Here is a 24636-nt window from a genome sequence, read left to right as displayed (position 1 = left end):
TTTAGTATATAATTATTAATGCATAAAAAATATATGAAATAATATTTTTATTTGTCAAATAGTCTGTTTCTTTGAATATTATATAACTACTTAACTACTTAATGATAAAACTTTCAGTTTTAATAAAGGTGTTACCAGAATTTTTTAATATTAAAATTAATTTTCTATTCAATATATGTGCTTATAGTGAAGATAGCAGTAAATTTCACATAAAAGTTAACATTATGATGTTTCACATTTTGCAATTGGGTGTGCATTGCAAGTTTCTGTACAAGACTTTGGTTCATATTTTTCAGACAGTACGTTATGCAATTGACCAGCTGATTTATGATTTTGTGTCTTTCATCCTTTTTTGTAAATGGCTATCTTGAGAATTGGTTGGTCTAATTTCTGTCATGTTTCAGGATTTTCCTTTTTGACGAAGGTTACATTTTCTTGTCATAGGTAATCCAGTATGATTTTGGCATACAGGGACATACTTGATCAGGCCATAAGATTTGTTCTGTTTGAGAATAGTTTTTTTGAATGTAAGGAATCAGGCAATATTGTACACATTCATTTAAATATTGCTGGGCATTCATAACAAAATCTGATTTTCTGATTAGGAATTGACTCAATCCTTTCAGTCCCATTGCAATCCAAATCAAAATTTTTTTCTGAAATTTCTTTTTCTTAGAAAACTTTACATTGAAAGGTGTAGAGAAGATATCTGGTATAAACTGGTATAAAATCCACTATTACCTTTGATTGCCAAATGCCAAGAGGGTGAAGATTCAAACTGAAGAACTTTTTCAAGAAACTTTTGGAATAATCTTCCAGACTTTGTCCTTGCCAGTGATATTTGCTTTGTTCTGTCTAGAATTACTTGCTTCTTTTGATATTTAATATGTATTTTAATTTTCAAAGCTTCATGGAACCAACTATATGAAACTTTGTTTCAGAGCTACAGAATGAATTGAAATCTTGTCACTGTTTTCAAAGTTCCTCTTTTAGCTTTCCAATTTGGTTTTCGTTAGAATTTTCACTTTTCTACTAGACCCCTTTATTCTCTGAATTGAAGAATGCATTATGTATGTATATAAAATCTGTTTTGAAAGGCCTTCATTTGCATAAAAAGAAAGTAAATATATACACTTGGTGCAGCATTAACAGTTTTATATTTTTGCTAGTGCTTTTAGCTAACTTATTTTTGTCATCTTCAGGCAAACTAAGTTTAAAAATAGAATACAATATTCTAATGTAAATTGAAATTAAAAGTCATTATGAGTATGATCAAAATTCAATTACACAAGATATTGAAATGTCAGGCAGCACATGCATGGATATACACCCATGTCAAAGGTATGATGGAGAATGCATATCACTGTTAAGCTATTTATATAGGGCAACTCACACGCTGAGCAAGTCAGGCATGAAAGTGTTACAAGGCTCCAAGGTTGTTGTAAGGTGAGATTTCCATATGAAAATGAGTTCCTGGTAGCATTGTTTGAGCCCATAATGGGTTGTAGTTCTGTTTGAGCACTCTTTTGTGAGCTCTGTGGTATGCTTTTCTTTCACTGCGTCATCCTGGTGCTCGGTTAGGTGGCTAGCAAGCATTTGTGTTGTGGCCCCAATCTACCTTGTGTTCAACCCTGTTATGGGATTCTCTAATGGGATTCTTTTTTGCTGTTAGAGAATCCTGTAATGGGGTGCATTGTAGGCATTAATGGTGTCTTTGCCATTTCTTAATAACTTATATACTGACGGGTTACGCATGTATGTTATTGAACAATCTCTGCAAGTAGTAATATCTTGGTATAAAGCCTTTAATCCCCAGTTGTAATCAATTAGTATATGCTTGCCTGTATGGTGTGTTGGTGCTTTTGAAGGTTTCGTGGAGTTATTTAATTGTTTATAACCAGCTTTGTGAAGGTTCAGAATGATTTTTATCATCATCATTTTTGTTCTTCAGCTTGATTTATTTGAATTTGCTTCAAAATTTTGTTTTACTAATTGATTTTGAATTTTGATATGAAACAAATTTTATTTTGTTTAAAATGGTGAAATAATTACTATAGGTGTTACCAGAATTTTTTAATATTAAAATTAATTTTCTATTCAATATATGTGCTTATAGTGAAGATAGCAGTAAATTTCACATAAAAGTTAACATTATGATGTTTCACATTTTGCAATTGGGTGTGCATTGCAAGTTTCTGTACAAGACTTTGGTTCATATTTTTCAGACAGTACGTTATGCAATTGACCAGCTGATTTATGATTTTGTGTCTTTCATCCTTTTTTGTAAATGGCTATCTTGAGAATTGGTTGGTCTAATTTCTGTCATGTTTCAGGATTTTCCTTTTTGACGAAGGTTACATTTTCTTGTCATAGGTAATCCAGTATGATTTTGGCATACAGGGACATACTTGATCAGGCCATAAGATTTGTTCTGTTTGAGAATAGTTTTTTTGAATGTAAGGAATCAGGCAATATTGTACACATTCATTTAAATATTGCTGGGCATTCATAACAAAATCTGATTTTCTGATTAGGAATTGACTCAATCCTTTCAGTCCCATTGCAATCCAAATCAAAATTTTTTTCTGAAATTTCTTTTTCTTAGAAAACTATACATTGAAAGGTGTAGAGAAGATATCTGGTATAAACTGGTATAAAATCCACTATTACCTTTGATTGCCAAATGCCAAGAGGGTGAAGATTCAAACTGAAGAACTTTTTCAAGAAACTTTTGGAATAATCTTCCAGACTTTGTCCTTGCCAGTGATATTTGCTTTGTTCTGTCTAGAATTACTTGCTTCTTTTGATATTTAATATGTATTTTAATTTTCAAAGCTTCATGGAACCAACTATATGAAACTTTGTTTCAGAGCTACAGAATGAATTGAAATCTTATCACTGTTTTCAAAGTTCCTCTTTTAGCTTTCCAATTTGGTTTTCGTTAGAATTTTCACTTTTCTACTAGACCCCTTTATTCTCTGAATTGAAGAATGCATTATGTATGTATATAAAATCTGTTTTGAAAGGCCNCTTTTGCAGTTGCCAATGACAATCTGCTATTTTTATTAGTGTTATTTATATTAGTGTTATTAGAATATATTATTAGTATATCTGAAGTGCAGAGATTCCATTGGGATTCGGCTTGCTTCCTTGTTTATTACGTACATCACCTCAGTGCAGGGTATTTACATTTATTCAAGTGTTGTACAAATCATGGCTTCTAAAAAAACAGAAAGGTGATTTCAATTGATACAAAGCCAGAAATCATCAGAAGGAGTGAAATTTGACAGCAACTTCCTTGTCGAATGGGAGAGGTTCAGGAGTTTACCAACACTCATTATCCAAACAGAGCTGAGGCCACCAGGATCAATGATCTCTACAATGACACCCTTGCCCGTCATTTCCGACAGGTGTTGAAGAAGAGAGAGAAACAGACCACCTTGGACATGTTTTTCAAGAAGCTAGCAGGCAAAAAACAAAGGATGGAACAAGAGGAGTTGACCCTGCAAGCTCCGGTAGCCTCTCCTGAATCTGACTTCGATTAAAAAACAATAAAAATAGACCTGCTGCAATGTATCTGTATGAATGTGTGAAGAAAGTGTTCCTCCACATCCTCCTCACAACATCTGACTACTGGGCATAATTGGTGACTGCTCCATTTTCATTTTTTTAATGGTACAGTATGGATATTTTATGCTGCGGAATGAATTATATGTTTTAACATGTATTTCTATGGGAAAATGCATTTCGTATAATGGACTTTTCACTTAATGGATGTGCAGCTGGAATGGATTAAGTACGTTATAAGAGGCACCACTATAAATCTAAATGTAAACTGTTCTAAATTCAACTGTAAATAACTTTATTTTCATTTATTCTGATTTCTGCTTGAAAAACTGATGATGGACAAAATAGATTCAAAAATATTTATTTTGAAATAAATCTTTTGGTTTCCTCAACTTAGCAGTTTTGTGTAGCTTGCTAAAATTAAACCAAAAAGAACAGTATTTCAAAAGGATATTGATTAAAATTAAACATATTACATACTAAAACATAAATACATATAATTTGCAGAATTTACAGTAATCAAACTCAAATTTAGAAATTAAAGTGTTAAAAATGAATAATAAAATAAACAATTTTTTATTCATCTGTGCAATGAATAACAAAAATTATTAATAAAACAATAGTAGTATCTATTATTTATTCAGTTAAATCACAGGTTCTTAAACTTATTTCGACCACCGCCCACTTTGAGATTAAAAAATTCTAGTGCCCCATATATTTTAACTTACCTTTTTACATTACCATCTGTTGTGTATCTTAAAAACAGTTATTGCAAATATAATGTTTAAACATGCATTATTATATGGATAGGACAGATAGGGTGTGACTCATATCCTACTTCTGAGATCAAAGAATGTAGTGAGAAGAATATGAGAAGAAATAAAACTCATATTTAATCACTGAGACTTTACTGCCCCCTGAAAGCCTCCAGTGCCCACAAAGGGGCATTATCGCCCACTTTGAGAAAGGATGAGTTAAACCATCTAAAAAAGTGAAATCTAGAATCTGCAACCATAAGTAAGATGACACCATGGTCCCCGTAAAAGATACAGCATAAGGAACAGAGAATATAGCATAAAGATATTTTAAATTATTGTATTTTTCACTGAAAATAAAAAATTATAAATGTTTTGTCTTATTTTTGACTAAGTTTTCCTCCTTTTGCTAATTCAAAACTACACCAGTATAATAATTTGTCTTATTGGATTATCATCAAATTTTTTCAAAGAAAGTTCTGTACCAGTTATATTATCTTGGAAAATTCAATGCCTCATTTGAGTGAAAAGGCATCTTTTAAAGCCAGTTTATCTATTCTACATGCATTCATTGACAACGATTCATTTTGTTTTAGTGTTCACAGTATCAACAATCATATTCTGCTACATACTATGGGTTTGCTAGTGGCCCTTGGAAAGGTCTAACAGAAAGTTTGGTTTTGTGATCAAATTGGATGTTTGTCCATTGGTTCAATTGATTCTTCCAAGAATCAATAGAAATATGTTATGGTATTGTGTATTGTATTCAATGCAAATGTTTGCAAATATAGCATTTACTTTAAGTACAAATGTGAAATGGACATAAACAACCCAAAGCGTGCTCAGCAGAAAATAATAAACTATAACTAAATCAACACCTGTTCACTCGCTGAGAGATTTATTCTTAACACAAACGTTTTCAATCCAATCAATGGATCATCTTCAGGTAAATTAGAACATTTCAAAAAATAGAACAACAATGTGAAATGGACATTTGAATCATGGACACTAAACTTGAACATCACAAACAAATACTGTAACAATCATCAATTTTATATAACATTGGATTAAAAGAATATAAAAAAAAGAAATTCAAAGCTTTTACTTAGAGAAAAATTGCAAATAATTTTTTTCCTGAAATAATAGATAGATATGTTTTTGATTTAATAGAATATAAATAGCTTCTAACTTTGAATATATCTGTATTGTGAAATAAGGAATGTGTTTGTTTTTGTAATATATTTAATTGGACTACAGTGGATTCATTACTGACAAATTTGCTGTGAACTATTGAACTGTAACATGTTTAAAGATCTTCAGTATACCTCAGTAAAACTGCAGACTTTACTATTGCCTGTACTGTGCCTTAACTGGGATACCAGTGCTCTCTAAAGCATCAATATTGGTGAAATCCATTTTATCATTTCAAATAAATTAATTACAAATAGCACACAATTATCAATCCAAATAACATTCATCAGTTGCGTTCATAAATATTATTTACATACCAAAAATACATTTGTCAGAATATTTGATGTTACCTGTTCTAATTTTAGTCTTTATCATCATATTTGTCAACCATTTCAAGATGAAATAATCTGACATAACATTTCCTGTTAAATAACTTACAAAATATTTTATGTAATCTGCATTTTGTACAGTATATCTAGATAGGTTCAAACTTTTTAAAATATTACAATTGATTACATAAATTTCTTTATAAGCCAAACATTTTTTTTTTTCTTTAACTTCGAAGCTTAAAGATAAAATAATTTTTTTAATGCATTTGAAAATATTTCCTTACTAAATGTTTTAATTAATAAGAAATCTTTATTTAAACTTTTTAAGTTAAAAGTTATTAATGTGTAAAACATACATTTAATGTTTTCTTGTCAAATGCATTTCTTAATGTTAATCTAAAACTGAATAGTCATTATAAAACAATAGAATTGTAATGAGAGAATGAATACTTCAACTCACAACACATTGGGATGAATATAAAAAGTGTAACTCACAATGAGATGGAAAAATTTTTAAAAATAATAGTGTGCTCATCAGCAGACAATAATGTGAGACCCGAAAGGCCCTGGGTCTAATTTAATAATTTTTATTAATAATGGTAAAAAATCGACACAAAATATTACTTCGTTTTTGTGAAAATCTAGTGTTTTGGACGTGGGAAAAACCAGATAACAGATGCTACTTCCTTTCACAGAAGAGAACATCCTCTGACTTTCCCAGAAGAGAACATCCTCTGACTTTCCCTTATCTGGTTAAAAATCTTGCTCAGATGGGAAATGGTTACCCCTCATTCATTCCCCTTTCGTCTGTTCTCATGAAAGAGTTACTGGCCGATGATTGGTTGAAATTCAGGAGATATAAGGGAAATTAGGCCGAATTCGACGAGTTCAGCGACGGAGTTCTTGGACAGATCCGAAGCGTCAAACTCCACACAGTTTATCTCCTAATGACCAACGCCTTAAACGAGTCCCATAGACTAAGTCCCGAGTCTGAACTTAGAAAATATACTTTTATATTTGTGCACTTATCGATCTCCCATACGAAGAAGTAAATGAACTTTATCTCCAAAGTGTCCATACAGAGAAGAAGACGAACGACACCTAAACAGGTTGTATGTTTTAAAACGATTTTTGTGAGCTCTCTCTCTCGATCGCGAATAGAGTATAATATAAGTATAGATAACTCTCGGTTTAATATTATTTGTAGTAGTTTCTGTCTCTCGTTTATCCACATTTTGTATGAGTTTATTTTCTTGTTTTATTAAATTTATTATTTCGTTTTTAATTAAAAATGTCTCTTGTTTGTGTGACCGAATCAGATCTCATACGCGCGTTAATCCGTGTATAATAAGATTGATTAACTGGTGTCAGTCCTGATAAGCATCTGAACACAGTTCAGATCTACTAGCGATTATCGCCCTCCTATAAGAACTTTTAAGATCGGATCTCGCGATCCGAAACTAAGGAGACAGATTTCGGTTAATCTGAGCCTAGTAAGTGATACAGGCGTAATAGAACTACCCTGTACCCCAGGCTAGCTTTCACAATAATTAATAATGTAAATGTTTAAACAAATTAAAAACGTAAATTTAAAATATTAGAAGAAATTAAATGTTGATGAAATTTCTTCACTCCCTAAGAGACAAATGAATAGAGAACATAAGCCAGATTTTATAAAAGGTTGTAATACTATCAACAAAATTAATGATAAAAATTTATAAAAAATAATAAGTGAAATATTAAAATACGTATTCAAATGATAATGGTCTTTAATATCTTTTTTCATTCTTATATAAAAGAAATTAGGTAGGAGATATGATAGATAAATTGCACCTCAAAATTTTAAGTCCATTTCAAACAATGAAAATATTAGTTCATGGAAAAATTGTAATTGTAAATTTATCATTATGTTACATTTAAATTTTTACGATAAAAATGATATCCTGGAAGTCTGAATATAAAATTTACATAAACTGGCTACTAATCATGATTTTCTTGTTCCAAAAAAATTATTGGGTCCCAAAACACTCCATTTATTGGATCATTAAATGATCCAATAGATGAAATGTTTTCAGATCCATGAACTGAACTTGCTTTACCTAACATTATGTTGTCTTGGCATCTGTCATCTCTAAAAGGACAATCCATACTTTCCTAAAATTCCTGTTTTACCTAAAATTGCATGTTTTACATGCTTTTACATAAAAATCTTAACTCTAGACCTACTCAGTGCACCGATAAACCTCAAAGATGAGCTCAAAATGCCAGTTTATGGGATTTGCCAGCATACCAAATGCTGGTTTAACAAAATTTCACTGTACTATTTAAGAATCACTGAATGATCACTTTATTTAATAATGTAAATTTCATGGTTTGATCATTTTATTATGATCATTTAATATTATAGCATACATTCCAGACATATATAATCATTTTAATGTTATAATCTAAATGCATTTAAATGCAAAAAAAGTCACATATGGTAAAAATCTTAAAAGTAGTTAGTAAAAAAAAAAGACAATTAATTTGGTGTATTTCCATATTTGTTTGTGAATTAAAAATTATAAAATAATTATGACTGGAAGCATTTTGTCCTAAAATGTTTTTTCTCTTCCTATTAACTAGACAAAAGAAGCAACCAATGCCACTTGGCAATATTCTTAGAATTAACCAAAATTAAATACTGTGTTACATGATGATAAACAATTAATTTCTAAGACCAGTTATTTTTATAAACAATATAAAATTAATTTTTAAATAAAAGTAAGAAGTTCTATGTTAGCTGAACTCACTGTTAGACTAGCATACAATAGACTTAGAAATAGTTCTAAGTCAAATGCTGACTAGAAAGTGGTATATCATAGGGCAATTAAAATGTTGATTAGATTAATTTTAATATTTTAATTTTATATGTAATAGATTTTACAGACTTTTTCTTCTATGCACCACATACATATTTTGGAGTTTTCAACTTGACTTTGAAACAAAACTCTTATGATAAAGAAGCATTTCTAAATATGAGTTGCAACATGTTTTCAACCTTTCTCCTTTTCTACATTAATAACAAAATAATCTCTTTATAAAACAGGAATCTACCAAAATGGAAAATTCTGATCTGTAGTGTAAGACAATTTTTGTTGTATTAAAATAGTATTACATTCATTTATGCTTTTATAAGGTTTTAATTATTAATGTTAAGTTTACTTAACATTAATAATTTAATAAAATAAAATTTTAATGATAAATTTCTTCATAAAATTATTTATAAAAACAGCCTAAATTGTAGAAAATTTGAATTTAAATATAATAAATAAATGAGAAAGTTTGTCAAATAAAAAAAGATAGTTCAAACTGGAAAAATGCACAAATAATAGTTGCATAGATAACTTTTGCTTTAGTCCAGTAGTACATTATAAATGACAAATGTTTTCAAACTTATGATGAACTTTCAAAATATGTTCAAAAACATTTGTTGTTTCTAATGTACTACTGGAAGAAAGCAAAGGTTATCTAGGTGATTATTATTTGAGAAATTTTGTAAGTTTATATGTGGAATTGTTTTATCTTTGTACTGCCTTTGTAGAAACATTTGTGTTCAGATTGGCAGTGTCATTGAATTTTGTCTTTTTTTTTCTCTCAATATTGTTGGAAAATTTTATTTTTTATTTTATTTATATATTTTTTTATAAATCTCTTCCATTGTATTTTACAGAAAACTTTGAAAAAGCCCATAAATTTCTTTTAAATGATCAAATTTCAGCAGATTAATCATTTTGGTTTATCAGTTTCAATTTAAAACTTAGTGATGTATGAATATTTTGAAAGTATTTACTTGAAAAAAATCTTATTATTATTATTATTATTTTCCATCTATTTTCAATGTTTCTTTGAAATATGGCATTTTAAATTATTTTGTTGCTGATTGCTCTATTAAAATTACTTTTTTTTTCATTTGAGAAAAATATTTTAGCCTTCATGAATATTTTTGTAAAATACAGTAGACCGTCAATTTTCCGAAAGTCAATCATCCGAAAGAATTCCAGTCAGCAAATTTAAATTTTTGCCAGTGCTGTGGCGCTTCAATATTTGGCTATGTCTTAGGCTACTCAAATATTTTACGTTTTTGATACTAAATTAACATCTGAAGTATAATTTTTTATTATTTTTATATTTTTCAATATATTTATTTTGTTTGTACAAACACATCGTTCTAGACTGCATATTTTAATATCAAAAAACACTTACTACAACACCTTTTCTTGCAGTCGACGTTTATTAGAAAACTTCAAACGTTTTCGGTCTTATTAAAAGACCTTTCTCAAGAAAATACGATTAAATAAAGAACAAACACTGTAAATCGAACACTTAATACAAATAACTCTTTTTTGAATCTTTCGAACTGGCTTATAATCCGTTGCGAATGACGTCAGTGTAAACTTAGCAACGGAAATATAACAATATTACATAAATATTTACATCTAAATACGTATAGTTGCCATCTCTCTACATTATTCAAAAGTACGTAATCTGAGATACATAGTGACTACTTCCTTCAATTATTAATATTATAATAAGCTAGAGGACCATGCTGCTGATATTTTAGTCGCTTCCCGGNTTAATGTATGTAGGGGCAACAGGAAGATGTATCAAAGACAGGTTAGCAGAACACCAAGCAAATATAAGAAAAAAACAACCATGCACTGCGCTAGCCACCTACGTTCTAGCGGACCAGCAAGACGTCCAAGTTGAATGGGACCAAGCAAGACTAATGCAGATAGTCCGAGACAGGAAACACCGACATTACGCGGAAGCCTGGCAGATTTGTAAGGCAAAGCATAAAGGCCTCGCAATCAACTTCCGGGAAGCGACTAAAATATCAGCAGCATGGTCCTCTAGCTTATTATAATATTAATAATTGAAGGAAGTAGTCACTATGTATCTCAGATTACGTACTTTTGAATAATGTAGAGAGATGGCAACTATACGTATTTAGATGTAAATATTTATGTAATATTGTTATATTTCCGTTGCTAAGTTTACACTGACGTCATTCGCAACGGATTATAAGCCAGTTCGAAAGATTCAAAAAAGAGTTATTTGTATTAAGTGTTCGATTTACAGTGTTTGTTCTTTATTTAATCGTATTTTCTTGAGAAAGGTCTTTTAATAAGACCGAAAACGTTTGAAGTTTTCTAATAAACGTCGACTGCAAGAAAAGGTGTTGTAGTAAGTGTTTTTTGTTTGTACAAAATAAAAAAATAATTTTTAATGATACAATAGTCTTTGTTAGGCTTAACATCGACGAAAATTCAATGCGACACGCAACGGAGAAAAATTTCGAAATCGGATACGTTAAACTATTTTTTTGTATGTAAATCAGTTATCTGAAATATCAGTTATCCGGACAACCCCAGTCCCCAATTGATTCAGAAAATTGACGCTCTACTGTATAATGGAATGAGTCTATACAAAATATTTATTTATAAAACAATAAAAACATAATATTTATTTTATAATATATACACATTTATTATAAATAAAATAATAATTTCTTTATTCAGAGAGATACTGTACAGTACTGCTAACAGATAATAGAATAGGAAAGTGATTACAATTTACAGGGGCCACTACAAGATCTTTGCATTAATGCCTCCAAGAACACATAACATCAATAAGAAAAAGCAACAAAGCACTACTGCTCTATTCACTCTAGCCTTGGAAGAAGACACATGTATATATTTGAATCAAGCTAAACTTTTACACAACACAAGTAACAAAACACAAATATGGCACCTGGAAAAATTGAAATTTACAAGATGGCAAGATAGGAAATGGTCATCAACTATAAAGACAGCAACTTGTTGGCCCAGGCATGGAGGGCCTTATACCATATGAAAAGCTCACACTGCAAGAACGAACATGACATTAACACTAACTAACCAATCATAACATATAAGTGCTAAATTTTAAAGTCTGACACGTGACATTCTATTTTTAGATATATAAAAAAAAAAAAAAAAAAAAACATTTACTACAAGTGTCATTATATGTTCGTCAGAAACGTACTATGTTCAAAAGACTTCAGAACCTGAAGATGTAGGCATAAGATCTCTGAAAAATGTTTGTTCTAGTATTAATATTTCACATTACTGCTGGAGTTTGGGTGTTCTATGTAAGTTAAGTTTATTTAGAGAGAGTCTAAAGAAAAACAACAGTATACCTAATACTCTGACAGAGCAATTATTTGATGCTCAGTACTGTACATAGTTGCTGAATATCAAACTATTATATTGTACTGTAACAAACGTGTAACAAAATCACATGTAATTTTCAAATATGTTTGAGGTTTTCTTAAGTTAACATGAACATTTGATGGGAAAAGTAAGAAGTTCTATGTTAGCTGAACTCACTGTNTTGAGGTTTTCTTAAGTTAACATGAACATTTGATGGGTGCATTAACTAGTTTAAAATATTTTAATATTAAGCAAATTAATAGTATATATATTTTTATTATTAAAGTAGATCTATTATTTATGTATAAAATTTTAGTTTAATAAGAATATTATTATTATTAGTTAGAATTATATACATTTCTTTAATTTGTAATAAATGTTTTTATGCAATTCAATAAGTATATGTTTTGCATGAATTAACATAAGTCGTATTTTAAAAATGTATTTATAAATTTATTTTTTGAATAGCAGTAGTATTTAAAATGATTGACTTCACTTTGCTGATGAAAAATAGCATTTTCACAATAACTATTTTTATAAAAATTACTTTTTCTTTTGTAAATGCCATACAATTTATTTTTAAAATTTCATTTAACTAGAGTTTTAATTGTTTATTGTTTTATTTATTTTCAAACACTCACTTTTCTTTTTAAGTTTGTATTTTTATTTATCTATTTTTTTCTTTTCATTTATTATATTTTTTCCTTCCGTTGTTTATGTCAATGATAGGTACGTGGTCATCTTGTTTCGAAGCTTGATCCACTATCAATTACAGCTGTAAACTATTCTTCAACTGTGACAGAAGGTGCACCAAGTTCTCCTCAGGTTGTACTACGTAGTCACAAGTTAGGTATGATCAACTAATATCAAGAATTGATTATATAATATAATTTATAAATAAGTATTAGTTTAGTAAGTTAATTGTATAAATTGCAAATTCTATTATTCTTGATTATAAGACAAATACTAAGATTCAGAATAATAAAATAAATACATTTAAAATAATATTATGGAATATTAGATTTTTCATTTTATTTAAAAGTTTGTGTGCATATAAGCCCAGTATATTATCAAACTTTATAAAGAATTTCTCGTTTTTTTATATTGTTGTGAGAAAACATCAGAACTCCGGATGTTGTTGTATATTTCTTCCATTCTGTAGATACGTGGACACTTCTTTGCCAACCTTGATCCCTTGGGAATAACTATTCCAAATCTAGATCGTTTGCATCTTGATGGTTATTGGCTAAAACTGCATAATATGGGTAAGAAATGCCATATGTATTGCATGTAATGGAGAAAATTTTCTTTTGAATGAGTCTCCTTTTTACTGAATTTTTTTGAATTACTTTAATTTTTCTCTGATAATTATAAATTTTGTTCTTTTATAAAACTGAAAACAACAGAATCTGTTACAGTTTGAAAGCAATATATTTTCTATTTATTTGTTGAAACTGTGTCTTCTTCTTCTTGTTTCTTCTGGTTCGATGTCACGACTTTGTGAATTTATCAACACTTGGCAAATAATTTTGTCATCCACTTTTAATTCATACAGATATGCGTTTCGGGCTTTCGCCCCTCTTCAGTCTGTTACATAGATAGGTTGTATCTTGTCATCCAAAATGCATATATATATGAATTAAAAGTGGATGATGAAATTATTTGCCAAGTGTCGATAAATTCACCAAGTTGTGACATCGAACCAGAAGAAACAATATATTTTCTGTTTTTCTATTAATGAAGTTTAAATGCTCTTCAATTTTTTGATTTTAAAGATTTTCTGCTTTTTGCTGTTATTTTTCTGTCATATATGTTTAATTTCTATTATAATTAAAGAATTCATTCTAATTTCAAAAAACTCTCTTGCTATTTTTTCATTTGAAGTATTTCTATAGCACAATTAAGTAATTAGTTGCTTTAATTTATATCTAAGAATATTTATTATAATTTAAATATCGATTGTAATTTTATATGTGTATACCATAGACTCAAATGTAAGATGCTATTGAATCTAAGACATACCTTAATTTCTACATATCCATGGAGTTTTCTTTTTTGAAAAATAGACAACTTTAGACAAATTTATGTTAAAAGAAGTTAACTTCTGTTGACATAAATTTGTTCGGCATTTATTGCAGAGTAAAGTAATTTACATGGATACCTCGGGTTATGTCATTCGAGTTAAGTCGTTCTTGGTTATATGTCATTTGTCCAAAAAAATATATGGAAATATAAAAATCAAGTTTAAGTCATTTTATTTGACTTTACATCTGTCTGTCACAAATATTGAAGTCGTAATGTCACTAGAAAAGCATTAAAAGCACATAAAATCATATTAAAATACATACATTTACAGTAAATATTAATATAATCATCATAAATCCTAGAGAACGAAACATGAAAAAATCTGCGACTCTGTGTTGTCGTCTTATTTAGTGGTCTTTAAGAGCTTAATATTGGCATTTTCTACAGTAGTTCCAATATCTACTGTTTGTCATTATTGTCAATGTCACTCGATATTGGTAAATTTAACATAAATTAATTTATTTTCTACTATCACAAAATAATTTTTATAACTGTATTTGTTATTCATCCTTACAAAATTATCTTATTTTATAATGTCTTAGAGCAGTGGTTCTCATTTAGGGTCTACATGGATCCTAGGGGTCATGTAACATTACTTAGGATCCACAGAAAAAAAATACCAAATTGGGGGTTCACAGTGATATTTTAGTAGTCTATAGCAGGGGTGGCCAACGAGTCGACCTTGATCGATCGGTTGATCGCTTGCGATGTCTTGGCAATGTGTTACACTTGTAACCGAACATAACATGCAAATGCAACTGTAGTGATATGGGACCTCCACGTCCTCCCTCAGATGCGGTTTTGTCAGTCCATGTGCAATCCGTTTGCGTACAGTTGTAAAAGGGGAATAAGAAATGCAAACAAAGGGTCATAAAACCAGAAAAAAGAAAGGCGGGAAGAGGGACAGAGAGAGTAGGTCGGAACATAGTAGAGAGAGGAAGGGTGAAATGGTGGTCCCCAAAAGCGACAACATTGAGTTTCAATTTTTCTTCTGTTTAAAATGTAAGTATCTTTTCTTCATGTTCTCAATTAAATTGTGGCTTTTCTTACCTATCTAAACAAAGTATGTATTTCACACCTTCCCTTGCCACTTAGACTATGCCTATGACAACAAGTCGATCGCGACACATTTTTAAGATAAAAAGTAGATATTATGCACACTAAAGTTGGACACCCCTAGTCTATAGGGTAATTTTACTTCAGAACAATTGTTTTACTGATAATTAAATTTCTACAGTATATATATTATCAATTTCTTTATTACTCATTTCTTCATAAGTGATAAAATATGTCATTTGACAATGACATTTCTGAACGTTTNTCCTATTTCTTTGTAAATGTTGCTTAAGGGTGCCATGTATTCCATTACTGTGTATTCTACTACTCTTCTAATTTCTTTATTACTCATTTCTTGCATAAGAGTTAAAATATAAATTATTTAAAATATTGAATACGTATATGACATACCCCTTATTTGAAAGTAAATCAGTCCGACAGTGATATAGAGTGATGTAACAATGCAGAGTTGCTTATATAATGTATGCTCAGCTTCAAACGACATAGTTATCATGAAAGTTAATGTCAAAATGGGTAAGACAAAAGATTTAAGTGACTTTGAACAAGGAATGATTGTTGGTGCAAGAAGAGATTGTGTTAGCATCTCTGAAATGACAACTCTTCTAGGATTTTCTCACCCAACAGTATCTCTGGTGTTTAGAGAGTGGCAGTTGATAAAAAAGAACTTCAAGCAATAAGGACAATTTGGTCAAAAAAGGCTTGTGAACGAGAGAGGTGAAAGGCGATTAGCATGCATAGTCCGCAGCAACAGAAGGGCAACAACATGATAAATTACAGCTGAATTCAATGCAGGTGCATCACAAAGCGTATTCAACACACAACAAAACACACTTTGCAAAGGATGGGCTTTAGCAGCAGGAGACAAAAATAGGAAAAGGCACCTGTTGTGGGCCCAGGAATGATGAAATTGGTCACTTGAGGACTGGAAAAAAGTGGCCTGGTCCAATGAATCTTGTTTCCTGCTCCATCATGTAAATGGCAGGATCAGAATATGGTGCAAACAGCACAAATTCATGACTCCTTCTGCCAAATGACAACTCTTCAGGCTGGTGGCAGTGGAATTATGGTGTGGGGAATGTTTTCTTGGAGTACATTCATTCATTCATTCATTATTTTATTGTACATATATAATATATATATATATATACAGACCGGCCCCGCTTTGGTGCATTACCGGTTGTACACAAAGAAATCACAATGCTCAGGTATAGATGTTGTACACATAACTCTAATGATGAAGAATTAAAAGAACATAAGGAATAAAATACATAAAATAGTACATCAATAACATGAAAATCAAAATAAAAACAAAACAAGTTAACTGATCTATATACAACTATATACAAATTCATGACAAGTTGCTGTTAGTATTGAAAAACATGTAAAGTTCACCATTATTATCAAATACTTGATTGTACAATACATAAGACACAATAAATAAGTACAATAATCAGAAACTTGCCAATCAGAGACAAATACTTGACATTAAAAGTGTTTCATTGACACAAAAGTACAAACAATAAAGGAAATTCAAAGTATGCTAAGCACATATAATTTATATGACAAAATGTATAGTCCTTGGTAACAATTATTAGAAAGAACTAAGATTATTAATTAAAATTATACAATAATCAAATATTATACAGCTATATTCATTTTACAGTTCCAAAATACAAATGTCAGATCACAATCTCCAGACACCGGTTAATCCTTGAGTTGTGAAGTAGCCTTGCAGATCACTGTATTATGTATTCAGTTCTTTGTTGGAATTTAGTTTTTTCTCTTAGATACACTGGGCAAGTTTTATCCATTGTGTTGTGACAATTCTGTACTCTGTTTTCTCTTAAGCAGTTAACACACTTTGGTGAGTCATATTTGTTTTGACAATCTTTATATAAATGATTTCCGTTACAATGGCTACACACATTTTCTTTTAAAGAACAATTTTTTGCAAAATGTTCAAATGATAAACAGTGATAGCACTGTGTTATAAGGAGAAAGTCAAAGACAGGACAGGTTGTCCAAAGAAGATGGATTTTTCCTGCTTTTATCATATTTTCTCTAATTTGTGGAGATACTTCAAGAATCCAGGAAATATGATTTTCATTTTTTTGATTAAGTGGAAACCTTATGTTAACATTTTCAACAAAAGTGCGTTCAGTATAGGTGGGAAAAATGTACGGGTTTTGCTCAAAAATGTCTAATGCAAGATTCTCTTTATTAATGGTTTTCGGAATGGAAGCAATTTTGACTAATGGTAGTCTCTTTCTCGGCAAACATGATACTAAACCTGGAATTTGTTCAACATTCTCTTTAAAGTAATTTACCTCATTCTTATGGTTTAAATCGACTGCAATTCCACCAGTCTTAATTTTCCTTATTTGACGTATGCCTACGCCAAGCTTATCAGTCTCAAGTTATTAGTTAAAGTACTTTTCGTTTTATCAGAAGTGGCTCTATTATTATCACTATATACTAATACAGTATATGCAGGTAGAGGTGGTTCATCTATAATTTTAGTTTGTTTTATTCCCTTTTGTAAGATATCTTTATAGCTAGGAATGCTAGGATCTTTTTTACTAGTTAGATCATAAAAAGACACAGGGTATTCTTGGAGTACATAGGGTACCTTGATATTTGTGGACACATCTATGAATAGAACAGCTTACCTCAACATTGTTGCCAATCACGTACACTCATTTATGGCTATATGTTCCCTGATGGAGATGGTCACTTTCAGCAGGACAATGCACCTTGTCACCAATCTTGATTGGTCTCAGATTGGTTTGAGGAACATCAATCATAGTTTAACTTGCTTCCATGGCCAGCTCAGTTTCCTGACCTCTATCCTACGGAGCATTTGTGGGACGAAGTCAAAAGATCACTTCAAAGCTTGGAAATGCCACCATCCAATCTGACCCAACTTAAAGCTGCCATTATGTTAGCATGGGCCAACTTTCTTAACAACAGCAACTTGTTGAGTCTATACCAAGAAGAATGTCGGCTCTCTATACCAAGAAGAAAAGGGTCTGTCTAATTTTTTGGCCACTCATTGTATATATCTAGTGACAAAGGTCAAACAGAGATTATAAAGCCAGGATTTGTTAGGAGAATTTTATACCATCAGTGTCATGTCACTTGACAGTGACATTTCTGAATGTTTTGCAGCAGTTTGTTCTTGAAGATTAGGGAGGGAGGCTATAAACCTCCCTCCAGTATAAAGATAATCAGTTTATTTTAACCCTCTCTTTCAGTTCTATGCAAAACTCCATCTTGACAAGGTGAGAGGTATTAAAAGTGCTAGTTCATAAATACAGTAGTTACTTTTTCTGAAATTCAGAGCTTCAGTATTAGAATATTTTTCCAATTTGAAACAATGTAACGAAAAAACAAATATAAAAAAAATAAATAAAATAAATTGGCTTTCTATCAAAATAAAGCATAATCATTTACTATTTCTTTTATTTTTGATACAATTCCTTTCTTTTTTTATTAGTAAAATATATAAGGTTTTTTTCTGTGCAATGTCTATGGGGTCCACAAAAAAATTAAGAGGAAAGGGGTCCATGGGTAAAAAATGGTTGAGAACCACTGTCTTAGAGCAAAGCACATTCACAAATAAAAAGTCCATGATGTACTGTACACATCGCCAAATTGTAAACATGTACATTTACAAGTATGTACGTACATGTAGTTATGTATTCATAAATTTAGATTACTTTTTTCCTGTACTATATTAAAAACTAAAACTTATTTGTTTGTAAGCTTAAAATAGTTTCTTATTAACCATATATTATTAAAAATGCAAATAAAATACAGAACTGGGAATGGTTATTTATGGTTTAGCCTAGTGACAAGTAAATTTGGAGACAGGTAAAAGACATCAAGGTCTTCTGTGGTATTGAAGTTGGAAACCTCTTCATTTTCTATGTTAGGCTTTTCTGAATCAATACTGGGATTCAATGCTTACGTCTTTCCACTTGCAATCATTCTGAGTGCTGTTTAAGCATCAGAAATATAACATTTCTTGAAAGAGTTTTTCTGGAATTTTCATTCAAGTAATTATGAAAGTACTGTAATTGACTAATGAGATTGAGCTAAGTTGACCTTTTAGGTATTTACTGTTATTAGTATTGGTCTAATCAAATCATTAAAATGATGCAATTGAATTAGTGGTGGAGAAATAGAATGCTTGGCACTACAGGTCACTAATAATGATGTATTACATCAACTCTAAGGAGCACCTTATTTTCAGAGATTTTAAAATCTGGAAAAAGTACTTCTTACATTTAAGCGAAGACAGTATTTCATGATATATACTAGTCAGAAAATTTTTATTACATATTTCTCAATTACTTGTATTGTGGAACATTTTTAATTAAAATTTAATAACCCTCACAAATAATCATCCCATCTAGCTCATTATATTCAGTTTATATTTCAGCTATTTGATTACAATGTATAATATGATGATTACACAAATACTACAGATTATTTGATTTCATGTAGTATAAAAACTTTAAGTAAAAAGCAGGGCTGTGGAGTCAGAGTCATGGAGTTTTGGTGTTTTAGTCGGAGTTGTCAAAAAATCCGCCGACTCCAACTCCTTTTTACTTCCCAACTTGTTATGTATATAATAAATATATAATAAATGCATAAAATGTATAAATGTATATAAAATATGTAATACGTAGGTAAATAAATAAGTAGATAAAAAATAATAATTAGGTACCTGTTTTAATGCTTTATTAAACCAAAATACATAAAATATTTTACTATAAATTTGCCAGATTCACAACAGTAGATAACTGATTCACATCACACTAGTGTTGCCAATATTAGTAGTGATGTACATAAGGGCTGACCATTCAATCCGTTCCTGATCAAACGATCTTTCCTTTCTACTTTTTAGTTAAACTGGGTTTGTCCAAAAGTCACCTTAAGGCCTTTCTTTGAACACAGTTTCTTTTATCTGGAGATGGGCCACTTCAGTGGGAGCGTCCATAGAATCCGGCATCTCCGGATGCTGGTCCCAACGATTGGATGGCTGCTGTCTGAGTCTAGATGTAATCATGCATACAACAACATCTAAGGAAACTAGATGTCTTTCAACTTGGTCTTTCAAGATGTCTTTCAAGAGACCAAAAAATTGTCGGAGGAGTTTTTTGTCTTTCTGTTTCTAAGGGTATTGGTCCAATCTGGAGCAGGGTCAGTAGCTTGTATTCAGGTCAACCTCAAACAGGATCCCAGTGTGTTACATCCCATTATGCTGAACCCTCTGGAAAAACTGAACCGTCTGAGTGAAAGACAAATCGCTTTGTCTGCACCAACCGTTAGGCTTATATGACATAAGTGTATGTAGTGTTGACATATTTTCAGAAGATCTCTAAAATATATCAAAAATTGCTAAATTCCTTTTCTGCTACTGTCCCAGTTAAGTGTTTAAATCAATGTTTTCCAACCTTTTTTGTGCTATGCCCTTTCCAAGCCTTTCTAAAATTCTTATGGCTCCCTAACATATACAGTGGCTATACCAGGCATGGTCAACATATGTGGCCTGTGATTAATCTTTCAATATTAGCTACTGAAGTCCGAATAGCTCGATGAAAAATTCTGACACCTAGGGAAAAAAGGTCAACAACTCACTGTGCGTTTAGAGTTAACCCTCCATTAAAAATCTCTTAAGTACAGTGAAAAATGTATCTGTAATCTCTATGTACTGTACAATTTAGTCTCTGCAGGGTGACACCACAATGAGATCTCGCACCACCTCAAAATCTTCCTAGGGCAGCCTCTGGTTCAGCCTGTGAAAAAAGTTTTCTTTCCAATTCAGCTTGGGGGCAAAAACTGTTGGCCACCCCTGGGCTATACAGTTAACTTAAACTCTGGGCGAGTCCATTTTCGAATTGCCCCCTTAACAATCGAATTGCCCCCCTGTGGGGCATGGGCCCCATGCTGAGAAACACTTGTTTAAATTATGTATTAATTTATTAGTTTAGTTTTCATTCTTTGAGATTTGGCCCAATAAAGTGGCTGCCCCAATTAACTGGTGGCCCAATTAAACAGAATCGACTGTATTTTGAAGTTTTTCAATTTTTTTTAAATCAAATTTTAGTGCAACAAATAGTTTTCACCTTATTTTTGTCACAGTTCTTTTAAATTATTACCATTTTCGATGCTATAAGTGTCTAAATAGAATACAGAGTTATTGCAGTTCAATATATTTCCTATAGAATGCTATGCCTAATTACTGTGAAAAGAAGGGATAGTGGCAGGATAGCATAAAAAAATTAAAAGCTAAACTTCTTAAGGGTGGAGCCTCTAGGACAGTGCCCCAGTTGCCTGGTTCTGATGGCAGCATTGCCAGAATCAGTATTTCGAAAAAACTCAAAAATTCTCCATTTATATATGGATATGAATGCTTCTATTGTGTACTACAAAATAAATTTATAATCTTATTTCAGATAAAGTTAATATTGTAACATTATCTCCAAAGAAATCACAGCTAATTTTCTTTCACTCAAAGAACTATCCCATCATGTCATTTAAGGTCGCCGTCTTTAGAAACTGCTTTGTTGACTGATGTGACAACCAGGGGAAGGGAAAGGCAAATGAGAAGATGCACTTGTTTTTGATGCTTCTTGCAATTGGCATGTCTTGTAAATGCTTTAATTCCATCGTATTTAACACTAAATGAGGTTTGGCAAATAATGCAGTGAGCTGAACAAATATCACCATGGCAAACTTGTCAATGAAAGAGGGTTTCTGATGATTGGAAAAGACGAAAAGTGAAGACATTTTAGCTGCTTCCTTGTGTTTTTTTCTGAGTACTACATAATGTTAAATGGTAGAGTGGTGCAGAATAGTCATGTCCACCAAGTTACATTTGAGTTGGTTGTAAACTGTGTTAACGACAGGAACATATGTGCATTTGATATTTTTATACAGACAAGTAATATTAGTTTTACAAAAATATAAAAGGATTTCCTTTTTAAATTAATACTAATAATTGTTAATACAGAAAGTTTTGTGTTCTTTACATCTATTTTTCTTTCTTTTTTTTAGTAATGTTTCTAGTTTTCCATAAATTCAGAATAAAATATATTTTTTTAAAAATTGTGATTTGAGAACAGTTTTTTCCAAATTACTTTTTAGTTTTGAAAATATACTGGCTCAATTTTTATATTTTAATAATTACTGAAATTATAATTTTTTGGTAAAAATATCCATAACAAATATATTTATTACAAGTATATTCAAAAACTTTTACAAACAGGCCAAAATATTAAAATGTATAGAATATAAAGAAATTTATTTAATATTTTACAGAATAATCTTTCAGAGCTTCATTACATTTTCTTAAACAGCTCTTCCAATTAAAAAAAAAAAAAGAAAAAAATTTAAAAATACAATTGATCTGGAGCAGGGTCNCCTACTGCATATTAAAGAAAATGCAGTTTATATACATTTCTTAATAGGGAATACTGTATAAACTTCTTTGTTGTATTACTGCTTACATCATGGCATTTAGTAATCTCTTGAGATTTTAAATATTTATTAGTAAAGTAATTGAAATGTTTAATATTTAATATGTTAAAATCCTGGATTTGTAGACAAATAAGTGTTTTAGTGTAATTTGGGAAAATTGGTTATTCACATAGACTGAAATGAGTTAGACGTTTCTCCATAAGAAGTAATGGAAAACAGTTTTCAAAATTTGTTTCGGAAATGCAGTATATTATCTAAATTTAATGCATTCACTTTTTTGATGCTTTCTCATACACAAGAAGTCATCTTATGAATAAAAGACGATCAATTAGGACTTTATTTTGCTTGGGTATCTGTTTACTCAATCATTTAAATAAAGTCCCTAGCATACTAAACCATAAAATTCTGACAGGAAAAGCATATTAAATTAATCACAAATATTTTCAACCTCATTTAAAGGCCATCTTCAATCTACATACTGTAGATTTGAATTACGAAACTGCTTGACAGCTTTTGGTAGAACATATTATACGCTTAAAATCCATTTGAAAGTTGCAATGTACTACAAGCAGAACATTTTAAATTTTTGTCCTAGCCAATGAATTAATTAAATATAAAATAAATAAATAAATACATATAAATATATACAAATGAATGTATAATAGATTATACAGATAACAAATTGAAATTTTCTAAATAAATGCATTTTATAAACTAACAACACTCTATTATAAACTAACAACACTCTATGTGATTTCATGTATTGAATTGGGAATCCCATGTATATACAGAGAGAGATTGCCAGAACATTTGCTACAAACAAAAATGCCACAATCTATCAACTATTACAGAATGAAAAGGATGAACAGGATCTGTCCAGCAATCCCAGAGACATTTGAGTCAATTCAAGACAACACATTCTATATTCATCACACAGGCCACTTCTCATAACCACCAAGTGGTGCTCATCGGAGGAGAAAACCTCTGTGGCTGTAGTCTCCATATGAACCAAAGAAAAGAAAGATAGACAACATGTTCAATGACATGAGACAATGCATACAGTAGGAGCAACAGCCAGATCTTTAAACATGTAAATAAGTGAGCATGAACATAAGGAAGGGCATCCAAGCTGCTGCATTAGCAACATATGCAACAGTACAGAGATACAGGTTGATTTACATGTGGCCAAGATAATTTGATCAACTTCGAACCCTTAGAATTAGAATAACTAGAAATATATATGTTACTGTGAAAGACTGAAATTAGAGAATGGTCTCCGGTGGAGAATGGTCATATTCTCCGGTGAATGTCGACACATACAAAATACGTCGGTGAAAGACCGAATATTTTGTTATATTATTATACAATCAAACAATTGCTGGTGTATGTTGACAAGCACAGATAAGCTTTGGTGGAGGTCGAAACGACACCCGAGAAGCCGATGTCGACGGAGAGGCGACAGTCTGTCGCCAAATTCTTCGCCGTTTCCTTCTGCTCAAAATGGTGATACTGTACGAATACAAGTCTGTGATGTTGACCGTGGCCGTACAGATGCCCGAAATGTGTTGGCAGTTGTTGTTAGAATAGAAGACTCTGACTTTTATAAATTAGCAAACAAAAATGATACCCTCAAGCAGCTTTATACCCGTAATCAGTTCGTAATTTGTAAAGAAAATTTTAAGCAGCTGCAGCTAATTCGAAAAGTGGAAGGCAAGGCTATACACGCTGTCATTGCAAAAAATAGTGTTCCACGAATAAATGCAGTTGTAAAAGCAAGGGACTCTTGTGCAATTCAAAATGCCATAACAGTTTAAGTTGTTGCAATAAATAAGATTGTATAATGTTAATCACATAATTTATGTGTAAGTTTATTATTGTATTATTTTCTTTAATGATATAGAATGTACTGTT

At 30.8% G+C, this 24636-nt stretch overlaps 1 protein-coding gene across 1 annotated transcript in view; it reads left to right on the top strand.

The window, feature by feature from the left end:
• LOC111633552 (2-oxoglutarate dehydrogenase, mitochondrial-like) overlaps positions 1 to 24636 on the top strand; it is a 106536-nt gene that overhangs the window by 23514 nt on the left and 58386 nt on the right. Inside the window, exon 4 of the mRNA XM_023378141.1 lies at positions 12805 to 12925. Within this exon, the coding sequence (XP_023233909.1) occupies positions 12805 to 12925 (121 nt within the window). The remainder of the gene's footprint in view (positions 1 to 12804; positions 12926 to 24636) is intronic.

The sequence above is a fragment of the Centruroides sculpturatus genome, unplaced genomic scaffold, assembly GCF_000671375.1.
Source record: "Centruroides sculpturatus isolate CEXI.00-Female unplaced genomic scaffold, Cexi_2.0 scaffold749, whole genome shotgun sequence".
Classification (NCBI taxonomy): Eukaryota; Metazoa; Arthropoda; class Arachnida; order Scorpiones; family Buthidae; genus Centruroides; species Centruroides sculpturatus.
The sequence above is the reverse complement of the archived record's forward strand: the minus strand, read 5'-3'. Positions and strand labels throughout refer to the sequence as shown.